Source organism: Dryas octopetala, chromosome 9 (assembly GCF_963921425.1).
Source record: "Dryas octopetala chromosome 9, drDryOcto1.1, whole genome shotgun sequence".
In the NCBI taxonomy this organism is placed as follows: Eukaryota; Viridiplantae; Streptophyta; class Magnoliopsida; order Rosales; family Rosaceae; genus Dryas; species Dryas octopetala.
The window spans coordinates 1,078,713-1,091,137 of record NC_141374.1 but is presented as its reverse complement, the minus strand read 5'-3'; the positions used below and the strand labels follow the sequence as shown (position 1 = coordinate 1,091,137).

Below are 12,425 nucleotides of genomic sequence, written 5' to 3'. Positions count from 1 at the left end.
ATGCCGCCCCGTTTCGATCGAACTAACAGTAATGCCAATAATCGGTTCGACCCGCAGCAAATGGCTGAATTTATGCAGGCTTTCTTTGCTCAACAAGCTGGTAACCGTCTCACTCCCGCTGAACGTGAAGATAAGCGACGAGGCGAGTACTTAGATCGTTTCCTTAGGACTAAGCCGATGAAGTTTCACGGAAGTTCCGAACCCGATTTAGCTGAGAATTGGGTTACGCACATCGAGAAGAAGCTCGAGTCGATTAACGCACCAGATGAGTACAAGATCTGGCTAGCTACACATGTGTTTGAAGGCGAAGCTGACGGATGGTGGAGATGCATTAGGCACCGAGAAAATATTAACACTATGACTTGGGAAGGATTTAGGGAATTGTTCTACGACAGATATTTTCCCGAGCCACTGCAGATGACAAAGATGAAGGAATTCATGGATCTAGAGCAGGGAAACATGACTGTTTCTGAATACGTGGGAAAGTTTACTGAACTTGGACGTTTCGTCCCATCTACCATGAATGATGAGAAGGCAAAGACTGTCAGATTTCTGCAAGGTCTGAAGAACGGGATTCGCCAATACTTGGCAAGTCAAAGGTTTACAGTTTTCAAAGATGTGGTCAATGCTGCTTATGCTCAGGAGCAGGATTTCCTTGCAACTAGACAGAAAGGGGAAATTGCGAGGTCTGAGGGAACAAGACTAGGAAAAAGAAGAAATTTTCAGAGGGGAGGACCCTCCCGAAACCAAAGAAACTGGAAGAGGACTAGACTTCAAATTTGTTTCCAGTGTAGAGGTGAAGGTCACTACAGAAATGATTGTCCTACTAGAACACAGCAGAATGCCCCCAGGCCACAACCACAGATACAGGCTGCACCACAACCATTTAGAGCTCAACCATTGCAACATGCACCACCACAACCCAACAATCGTGGAGGACAAGGAAGAGGTGGCGGAGGAAGACCACAACCAGCTAGAGGAGGACGAGTTTTTGCAGTAAGAGCTAACCAGGAAGAAGCCCCACTTGACGGTACTATACTGCTCTTTAATACTGAAGTTAGAATTTTGTTTGATACGGGTGCTTCACATTCATTTGTCTCTGTTAGCTTTACTGAGGAATTAGGATTGCATGCTGAACCTTTAGCTGAAACCATCCACATGAGTACACCCATTGGAACAACAACCGAAGTAGATAGAATTTACCAATCTTGCCAACTAGTAGTCCAAAACCGAGTCTTGACAGCAAACCTATACCCTTTGAACATGGATTACTACGACCTTATTCTAGGAATGGATTGGTTACAAGAAAATCAGGCACAGATCGATTGTGAGAAAAGAAAAGTGAAGGTAGTCACGAGTAACAGAGAAGAGGTGATCATCCGATTGCACAAACCGCTACAACCCATCAACCCATTGCTGAGAGTTTGTTTCAAAAGCAAGAAAGTTATGCTATGCTATTCACTCATCCTTTCCACACAAGCCAAGCAGAAGGAAGATAAACCAATACCAGTGGTAGACGAATACCCAGACGTTTTTCCAGAAGATCTGCCCGGAATCCCACCAACAAGAGAAGTAGAATTCAAGATTGAACTTGTACCAGGCACTCAACCTATTTCAATCCCGCCCTACCGCATGGCACCAGCTGAGATGGTGGAGCTGAAGAAGCAATTAGACGACTTGAAGGAGAAGGGCTTTATCAGAGAAAGTATATCACCATGGGGAGCCCCTGTTCTATTCGCCAAAAAGTATGATGGAACATTGCGACTCTGCATAGACTACCGGAAGCTGAACCAAGTCACAATAAAGAACAAGTATCCATTGCCTAGAATTGACGAGCTATTTGATCAACTTAGTGGAGCGAAGTACTTCTCAAAGATTGATCTCAGATCCGGCTACCATCAACTCAGAGTTCGAGACGAAGACGTCCCAAAGACTGCTTTTCGTACCAGATACGGACATTATGAGTTCGTTGTGATGCCGTTTGGATTGACAAATGCACCTGCCGCATTCATGGACCTGATGAACCGAGCATTCCGTCCATACTTGGACAAATTTGTTATTGTCTTCATCGACGACATCCTGATTTACTCCAAGAGTAAGGAAGAGCATGAAGAGCATCTGAGAATTGTTCTACAGACATTACTTCAAAAGCAACTTTACGCCAAGAAGTCAAAATGTGAATTTTGGCTGAAAGAGGTACAGTTCCTTGGCCACATCATCTCAGAAAAAGGATTATCTCCTGATCCCAAGAAGATCGAAGCAGTTCTGAATTGGGAACAACCGAAGAGCATGACAGAAGTCCGTAGTTTTCTTGGATTAGCAGGTTATTACAGAAGGTTTGTAGAAGGTTTTTCCAAGATTGCTACCCCGATGACTCGACTACTCAGAAAAGGATTCAAGTTTGAATGGAACGAGAAGTGTGAAGAAGCATTCCAAGAGCTCAAGAAACGACTGACAACTGCCCCAGTGTTAGTCTTACCCAACAATGAAGATCCTTATGAAGTCTACACCGACGCGTCCATAATAGGAGTCGGATGTGTACTGATGCAGAATGGGCGAGTGATAGCCTATGCCTCAAGACAGTTGAAGGAATATGAAAAGAATTATCCAACTCATGATTTGGAGTTAGCCGCTGTTGTACACGCTCTAAAAATCTGGAGATGCTACTTGTATGGAGGCCGATTCACTGTTTTCTCAGATCACAAGAGCCTCAAGCATATATTCACTCAGAGAGATCTGAATTTGCGACAACGACGCTGGATGGAGTATCTTAAAGATTATGATTTTGAATTACAGTATCATCCAGGAAAAGCCAACAAAGTAGCTGATGCACTGAGCAGGAAGAAAAACACTCTAGCCAGTTTATTGATGGCTGAACGGGAGATCCTACAGACTTTGGATCAGTACAAAGTCAACGTACGCCATGATGGAAGGATTGCAAGTATGCAGATTGAGCCCCAATTGGAGCAAGAATTAGTTCAAGAACAAGAAGAGGATCTAGAGATACAACAGAAAAAGAAAGAGGTATACTCAGGAGATGCACCTGGGGAATGGAAGGTACATTCTGATGGAAGTTTGAGATACAGAGGCCGAATAGTTGTGCCAAACAGGAAAGAAACAAGACAACGGATTCTGAACGAAGCTCATTCTACCAGTTTTGCTATGCACCCTGGAGGAACGAAAATGTATCAAGATTTGAAACGAAGATACTGGTGGAAAGGTATGAAAAGAGACGTGGCTGATTTTGTTAATCACTGTGTGACCTGCCAACAAGTGAAAGCCGAACACCAGAAGCCGTCTGGATTGTTGCAACCGTTACCTACTCCAGAGTGGAAGTGGGATTGTGTTACTATGGATTTCATCACAGATCTGCCGAGAAATACAAAAGGGCACAATGGTATTTGGGTTATCGTGGACAGACTCACGAAGTCAGCTCATTTCTTGCCGGTCAAGATGAACTCACCTGTTGATTATTTTGCTGATCTCTATATCGAATGGATTGTTCGATTGCATGGTATCCCGAAGACGATTGTTTCCGATCGAGATCCCCGATTTACATCTCGATTGTGGCGGAAGTTACAATCTGAATTAGGCACTCAATTGAATCTTAGCAGTGCCTATCATCCGCAGACGGATGGGCAATCTGAAAGAGTTATTCAGATACTGGAAGATATGTTGCGAGCTTGTGTTCTAGATTTCAGAGGTAAGTGGAGTGAGTACTTACCGCTCGCCGAGTTCGTATATAACAATAGTTATCAAAGCAGTATCAAGATGGCACCGTACGAAGCACTTTACGGAAGGCCGTGTCGTTCGCCACTCTGTTGGGCCGATGTTGAGGACCGAGTTGTTCTGGGTCCTGAAGTGATTAAAGAAACGACCGAAAAGGTCAAGATGGTCAAGAAACGACTAGAAACCGCCCAGAGTAGGCAGAAATCGTACGCTGATCGAAGGAGGAAGCCTTTGGAATTTCAAGTTGAGGACTTGGTGTTTCTAAAAGTTAGTCCTTTGAAGGGTACATTTCGGTTTGGTATGCGAGGCAAGTTGGCACCCAGGTATATTGGACCGTTCAAGGTTTTGGAACGTGTCGGGAAAGTTGCTTACAGGTTGGAGTTGCCGCCTCAGTTAGCATACATACATAACGTATTCCATGTGTCCCAGTTGAAAAAGAGTGTGCCTGACATCCCTCAAGTGATGCCTTGGATTGGTTTACCGCTCGAACCAAACGTGTCTTATGTGGAAGGACCTGTTTCTATCTTAGCTTACGAGACGAAACAACTCAGGAATAGGAAGGTACCACTTGTAAAAGTTCAGTGGCAGCGCCACGGAGTCGAGGAAGCGACATGGGAACTGGAATCCGACATGAGGAAGAGATACCCGCATCTCTTCAGTGAACTCAGGTAATCTCGAGGACGAGATTTTTTTTAAGTAGGGGAGGATGTGAGACCCAAAATTTTCCAAATTTATTTTGGAATTTTTCTTTAATTTCTAGAATTTTTCTAGAAATTTGTTTGGCGGAAAATCGTATTTTTCACCTTAAGCTTTAATTGTTTGACCAACTTTGACTAGAGTTTTGACCCAAGTTAGACCTTTAGAAGGTGGTACTTTTACTCACGAACCCAACGGAGCAAGTCTCGTATTATTCCGAGTCCGGGAGATTATTTTATGAATTTCCCAAAATTTCATTTTTAAAAGCATTTTATCTTAGTTTGTGGAGCTTGAAATTTTCGAAATTTTTCTAAAGGGAAAATTGGTAATTTGACCTCATAGTTAATTAGTACTAGTCGATACGAGTCCGTAGTATTTTTCGGGGTATTTTTCCGAGTCCCGAGCTATTTTTAATTAATTTTTGAAGTTGAGAAAAATAGGAAAAAGAAAATAAAATAGGAAAAACACCAGATCGCGCCACGTGGCACGATCTGGAGCGTCTAACGATGCATGGCAGCAAGATCTGATGGCTGCATGTGCAGCCAAGTGTCAAAGCCTTCGCCACGTGTCAATTTCTCATTAGTCAAAGTTATGACGGTTGACTTGAGTCAACCCAGTCAACTCGGATGAGTCAACCGAGTTGACTCACTCACTCACCCTATAAATAGTGGCGCGAACCCCAGCTGATCCTCACAAATTCAGCCGCACGCTTCCCAAGAGAGAGCTTCTCTCTCCTCTCTCCTCCTTTCTCTCTCTTCTTCAATCTTGTTTTGAGTTTATCTTGAGTTCTGGAGCTCCGATCGACGATCCGATTTCGCCTACGCGATCGTGGCGACGAGCTCTTCAATTCTAGTAGTGTGAAGGCTATGTTTTGGTGAAGTTTTAAAAAAAATCATTTCTGAGCTACATAGGTAATTTCTTGATCCCTGTCGAATTTCTGCTAAAATTTTGTTAAATAAATCTCTTGTTAATTAGGCTATTTTAATCTTATTATTTAGCAAGTCTAGTAGTACCGAGACTCTGCTCGTGGGAAGTCTTCAACAGGTATACCCTTAACCCAGCTTATTTAATCTGCTGTTGTTTAAGTGGTAGTTATAGACGAAATACCGTTTAACTGTTGTTATTAAATGAACTTAATAAATATTGAGGCCATATCAGTGGTAACCAAATAACGTGATGACTAAGGTCAGTCCATGAGCATACAAGCGTTGGGTACTGAGCCAGAGCTCCCTCAGTTTCCCCATGCACTGACCTGGTCACGTTGTAAGGTTCATATCTGATCAACCTCCTCGACAATAAATTAAAATAAACTTAGAAACCACACGGTCTGACATGACTGTCTGCCTCGGGGAGCAGGGTCATGCCGGATCAAGAATTTAGAGAAGCCTAGCAAGTTACGCTAGTGCCAAACCTCTAAATTTTACCTGGTCTTAATAGACAAGGCCGAGAGTACGTTTAGTACGTTCCTAATAGCTGTCGTCGGATTCGGATCTCCAGTTTCCCAACAGGTACAAGTGGGACCCAGACACAGGAAAGGGATCAGGCAAGGGACACACTTTGGTAAAACAGGTAGGGGGAAAGTACCATATCCCGGTTATTGGATTTCCTGCCTATTTTCGTACTATATGTATATGAAAATGTCTTTCACAGAGAATGTGCATGATTTTTGTATGGCATATTTGTGTGATTTTCTGTGTGATACCTTGGACGACCTGAGAGTAACGGGCACGTGTTGTGACCTTGGGTTTCGATCCCCTAAACCTCCGGAGGGGTAAGTACGGACTGGTTAGTCGAATGTCCTTCTGGGGAGGCTAACCAATGTGGTATTACCAGGTAAATGGATACTCTCACCACAGTATCGAGGTGGTGGTTGAATTTCCGATACTGGTGGTTGGCCTGTATGTGATCGGTCGCAGGTATGTTTCTGAACTATGTCACGTGACAGGAAGGAAAAAGATGTATGAGCATGCAAAGGCTTTACTCACTGATTATTGGCATAATTATCTTTATCATTACTGGCTTTGGTTACAATATTATTGATATTGATACCCTGTTTTTGGGTGTGCATTGCTTTTAAACTGTTTTCCTTGAAATCCTATATCTTCGAGTATTGCTTTCAAACCTAACCAGGATTTTCCCTCGAGGGGAAGCGATGAACGTATGTGACGCTTACCCCCTACTGTACTCTTGTGAGTGCAGATAATCCAGTTGTTGGAGACCAAGATTGAGGTCGTGGGTGTGGCACTTGCAGCTTGTCAGTTTCAGTCTTGCTATCTAGTTTAGATCCTTTCTTTGGATCTGTGGTGGTGTTTCTCTTTCATCCTCGTAGGTGGCATATCCCAATGGCTATCCATGAGTCCAATTTGTTGCACCACTTTGTTGAAGACTGAATCACTCTGGCGTGGGTTGGACTATCCTGACATATCTGTTTATCTACTGTTTTATTTTGTAGCATTAGGGTTAGTGTATTTGAAACACATAACCCTCACGGGTTGGTACTCTTTACTGTTATTTATAATATGAGGTATTTTCAGTAATTTCTTTCGCTGTATTTTTACTACTCTGATCCAACCCGGGTTCTTCAATAAAAAGGGCTTAACTCGTTTTAGAGAGCTTGAGAATATAATACTCGGGGTAAGGGGTATTATAGTCTCAGGATCTTTAAGACGGGTGCCGCTGTGGTGTTCCCAGTTTCGGGGCGTCACAATATAGTTTGTGTAAACTTAGTAATGCCATTATATAGTTTGTGTAAGATACTTGAGTAACTTTATTGCATACTAATCGGTAATCCTAGTGCAGCAGTAAGTGGGAAACCTTAATTAAGTTCTTGATATTGCAGCCGAAAACTGATGGCATACAACAACCAAATTAAAAGTCTAGTTGTTATGAGTTCCTAATCAACACTAAAGCCTTTTAATCCTAATGTGATTATTGCACTAATTTCTTTCAACACTAAAGCCTTTTAATCCTAATTTGTTGTAATGTGATTAGAAAATGACATTAAAGCCTTTAATCCTAATGCATTTTAACACTGAAGCCTTTTAATCCTAATACAAATTAGTTTTCTAATCCTAATGTGATGAGCAAACTAATTTGCTGTAAAACTTGGGCAGTTTGTATATATGAAATTTGCTGTAAAAATTGGGCACTTAAATTTCACCAATATCTATTCATGATTCAAAATGACATCACAGATATTTACGGACACTCAAACAATATGTCCGCAATCGAAGTAGGCCCGAGGGGAGCATAGCAAAAGGATACATTGTTGACGAATGTTTGTCATTTTGTTCTATGTATTTGGAGGACACCGAGACACGAAGGAACCGAGGGGGGCGTAATACAGATGCAGGGGGTCGTGATGCTAGTGGTGGACTAGTAATATTTGCTGAAGGAGGAAAACGGATAGGGAAGGGGGTCGGCCAGGTCATACAGTTGGACATTGAGGAGAAGGAAAAGGCACATAGATGTGTGCTTTGGAATACACCTGAGGTTAAAGTGCAAATAGAGTGAGTTCATTAATCATAATTTAACATGCTTTATATTTACTTTAGAACCATATTGGTTCCTAAAATTTGATACTAAATGCAAATCCACATCAAAATGTATTGTACTGACAAAATGACTGGTGTAGTCAATATGTTGAAGATGCAATAGCTGCGAGGGGTCGACGAACACCAATGCTTGTTGCAGAAAGGGCTGCAAATTTATCATTTCCAAAATGGTTTGCTGAGCATGTAAGCTAAAACAGTGTTTGCCTATTCAAATAACCCAACCATATTGTCTAGTCATTTACTTGTGCAATGTTTGTATTGGTGTTATGTTGAATCAATGTTTGGAATGCGTGTGTGGTGGGTGTAGTCAAATGTTGTCTTAGTTTGATTGTAGGGTCCCATTGATTAACAGGTTAATGCATTGGACGTGGATCACAATAACATAATCTCCGAAGACATACGAGCAATATCAAAAGGACCAAGCGAGTGGTGTGTTAGGCATACAAAATTCATGGTCAACGGTTTTCGATTTCGAATTAAGTCCCTCGACCATAAAGGGAAAAATCAAAATAGTGGCGTGTTCATAAAATCATCATCCGAATGCTATGCGAGTGCCCGTGATCGATATCCGAAAAGGGGGGAGGTAGGCTACTATGGTAAGGTTACAGACATACTTGAACTGTCATACCATGCGGGCCGCAAGGTGGTATTATTCAGGGGTGAATGGGTGGATACTGTTAATGGCAGCCGGGGGCTTAAGATGGATAAGTACGGATTCACATTGGTCAACTTCAATAGATTACTTAATGACGATGATCTCTTCATATTATCTTCCCAAGCAATTCAAGCATTCTATGTGCAAGATCCACATGATGAAGGATGGCATATAGCAATCAAGACAATGCCAAGGGACACATTTGACATGGGGGACAGACACGAAAATGAAAGTCGCATATGTGATGATATAGATACAAATACTGAAGGCACGAACATGCAACATGCTAGGATGGACATGGAATCGGCCATTGTATATGAAGATGGGCAGACCAACGCAATGAATGTCGATAATGGCAGCTAATCAATCACCCTCCACTAAAGGTAACTTATATTTCCTAATGCTACACTTTCAATATAGAAATGACATATACCTTATAATATTTGATTAATGGGCCATGCATAACTGCATTTCATGGAGACAGTGAAGGCAGGAATAAATTTTCAATGTGCCATTAAAGAGTGATTTATTTGGGAGTTGACAACAAGAAATGGGAGATAAGACCATCTTAAATACAAATGTAGACTGGTGATGTAGACAGGTTAAGGAAAAGCAAGCTTAATTTTTATAGTTGTGCAGGAGATGTGGAGTGTCCTTTCCCATTAAAACATGACAACAACCCACCAATTCATTAACTACAAAATATCCACCACCATAAGTGACTTGATATCGTTCCCTATATAAGAATGACTTTTCCAAACAGGGGGAGTATAACATCTGACTTCCAGTATAAGTCTACTCTTGGAGTCTCAATGATCTAGTGCATTTGTGTTAATGTAATACACAGAATGTTATTGTGTCTACAAGTCCTGTAATTTAATTGGTTGAATTAGTTGTGTTGCCATCGATGCATGTATACATATTTGTGCAGGGACGTGTGAGAATCAATAATATGCTTTATAACATGTGAGGGATAATTGCATAGCTGAATTTTATGTGGGAACATCATATTGATGTGGGGAGCACATGTTGTCTGAAACTCAAAATGATTGAAGGCTAAATTCATTATATGATTTTCAATACATGGCATGTTGCAGTGTGTTTAAAGGAAAATGGACTCCACAGCCGTTATCAACATGGTGCCTGCATTGGAGGATAAAGATAGTGAAGCGGTTGCAAGAGCGCAATCGATTGGGGAACAACAAGTTCTCGGCAAGGTGCCTACTTTTGAAGAAAGTGAAAGCAGGGCAATTGGCAACGGGGTTAGGTTAGGAGATTCAAAAGCACACCCAATAATAATTCCCAAGGAGGAGGATGAGGACCATGATATTGTATATGTTTTGAGTGATGACGAAGATGATGTACATGATAAACAACACTCAGCAGTGACTTGGTTGCCAACAAGGAATAGGGTAACCCCCTTGGTATCAATTGACTGATGGATATTTCTACCCCATATGTGTTGTAGTAGGTTTTTTTACACATTTATGGGTCCTTACCAGACTGGGATGAAGAAGATGGCGATGAATGAAGGCATTTTGCATGTATTAAGTGACACAATACTTTTGTAATATGAATATTGCATGTATATGGTATACAGTGTTTAAGTTTGGGTGTAGTAGACATAAGTCATTTGGGTTATATATCAAAGATGCAATTACGGGTTAAGCACTGGGTTCGGGTGTCAAACCATCTAGCAGCGAGCGATGAGGATTGTTGATATGTTATTTGGTATGACTACTATAAAGTTTAGAAGAATGAAATGAAGAATGACACCCGAGTTGGACACCAGATTTTGGATTTAGAGTTTATTATGTCTAAATGCTCTACACACTCCACTCAATTTTAAGCACCACATTATATAGTAAAATATTCCCTTCATATGAACAAGTGTGTCAATGTAGTACACACACTGATAAGTGGCACGAAACATTCGAAAGTAATGTGACAAATATTTGGGATGCGGCACAAAGTAGGAATGATATGGTTATAAATTGCTAGTGCATTGTACGCAAATTAATATGGTTTACATTGATCAAAACAGTATTGCCTTAAAAAGGATTTGTCATTTTGTAGATATCATTCACAGCACTAATAGGATGCACTACATAAGCAAATTTCAACACATGCCTTTTCCATTTGTAGAGAACTTTTATTATGCATTATTCAATTTTTATATAGAAAAAATTTCATCAAATACGTTGTCTGAGGCAAAAAAAAAAAAAAAAATAATTATTCAATTTTTATATAGAAAAACATGATAATATTTAATAAGAAAAATTTCATCAAATAAGTTGTCTCAAGCAAAAAATAAATAAATAAATCTCAAGGGCCATCCCGTTTAAGTCACCGCAGGAGCACTAATGGCTAATGGGCTGTGTCGGATTATAGGTATTAACTATATGGACCGGCCTAAGCACGGCACGAAAACACGATGAGCTCAACTTAAACGGGCCGGCCCAGACCAGCCTGTTTGACACCTCTACCTTGTAAGTAGATAAAAGATAAAGGAAAAATTTTAGTAATATGGACTCCAACTATACTCCGAGTCTCTATTTAGGACATGAATTTCACTTTATGTCAACTGAGGAATGAAATTCTCATTTTCTGTCAATTAAAAATCTTGGTTTTGTTTTCTTAATGTTTCTCAACTATAGCCCAACGTTAGACGCATTACATCTCAAGAAATTTTGGAAAAATTATACTGAGTTTAAAGATATACATCGTCTCTTTACAACTATATGAAGATCACCCAAATCGGACCTATACAACTCCAAATAATCAAGGCTCCCAAAGTAGGGTACCCGAAACAGTTATATTTTCTAAATAATTTCTCAGCGGTCCGATTGGAAAGTTTTGAGTACTCTAGTTTGGGCCTGATTATCTGGAGTTGTAGCTGTCCGATTTGAATGATCTTTATATGACTGTTAAGATGAGATGCATAGCATTAAACCCAATATAAGTTTGCTGAATTTGGTGGAGATTTGATAGGACCTTCGGAGGGCCAAAGTTAAGATAGAATGTGCAAAAATCAGGATACTTAAATAAGTTCAAAATGAAATTTCCAAAATTCAGTTGACACAAAATGAAATTCATGTCCTGAATAAAAGCATGAGACATAATTGAAGTCCTTTAACTAAATTTTTCCACAAATAAATGGATATGAACTGTAACTAAATTTTAAGTGAGGGGCGTGAAAGTAAAAATTATTCAAACTCTGACTTACATGACCCTGAATAAGATAATATTTTTTTTAAATTTGGAAACTTAGAAGATAAGAAAACGTAATGTGCAATATCTTTTAAAGATATTTTACATTACGCAATTGCAACGCTGCAATTTTTGTTTGCAAAACTTGCGTCATATCTTTGCAAATATTAAAGGGAAAAATTTACAAACATGACACATACTTTGATGGTTGTTTCATTTCAGGACATTAATTTTGATTCGTGTTAATGAAGGACACCTACTTTCATTTTGTGTCAATTAAGGACCATGTTTTTTTAAGTTTTTATCTCAACTTTGTTTGATGTTGGACCCATCAAAACTCCACCAAATTCAGAAAAATTAAACTTGGTTTAAAGATATGCATCTCCTCTTTACAGCCATATAAAGATCACCCAAATCGGATCTCTACAATTCCAGATAATCGGCCTCAAAGTAGGGTACATGAAACTGTCCGATTTTTCAAATTTTTTCTCAGAGGTCCAATTGGATAGTTGCGGGTACCCTACTTTTGGGCCAATTATCTGGAGTTGTAGATGTCCAATTTGAGTGATCTTTATATGGTT

General features: G+C 40.2%; 1 protein-coding gene across 1 annotated transcript; it reads left to right on the top strand.

Moving 5' to 3' along the window:
• Positions 1–8,997, top strand: LOC147273062 (uncharacterized). Its single transcript, XM_086256677.1, has 4 exons — positions 1–4,397; positions 7,620–7,934; positions 8,060–8,162; positions 8,332–8,997. Exons 1-4 carry the CDS (start codon positions 1–3, stop codon positions 8,995–8,997), a joined length of 5,481 nt encoding a protein of 1,826 aa, XP_086112803.1.
• Positions 8,998–12,425: the final 3,428 nt, after the last annotated feature.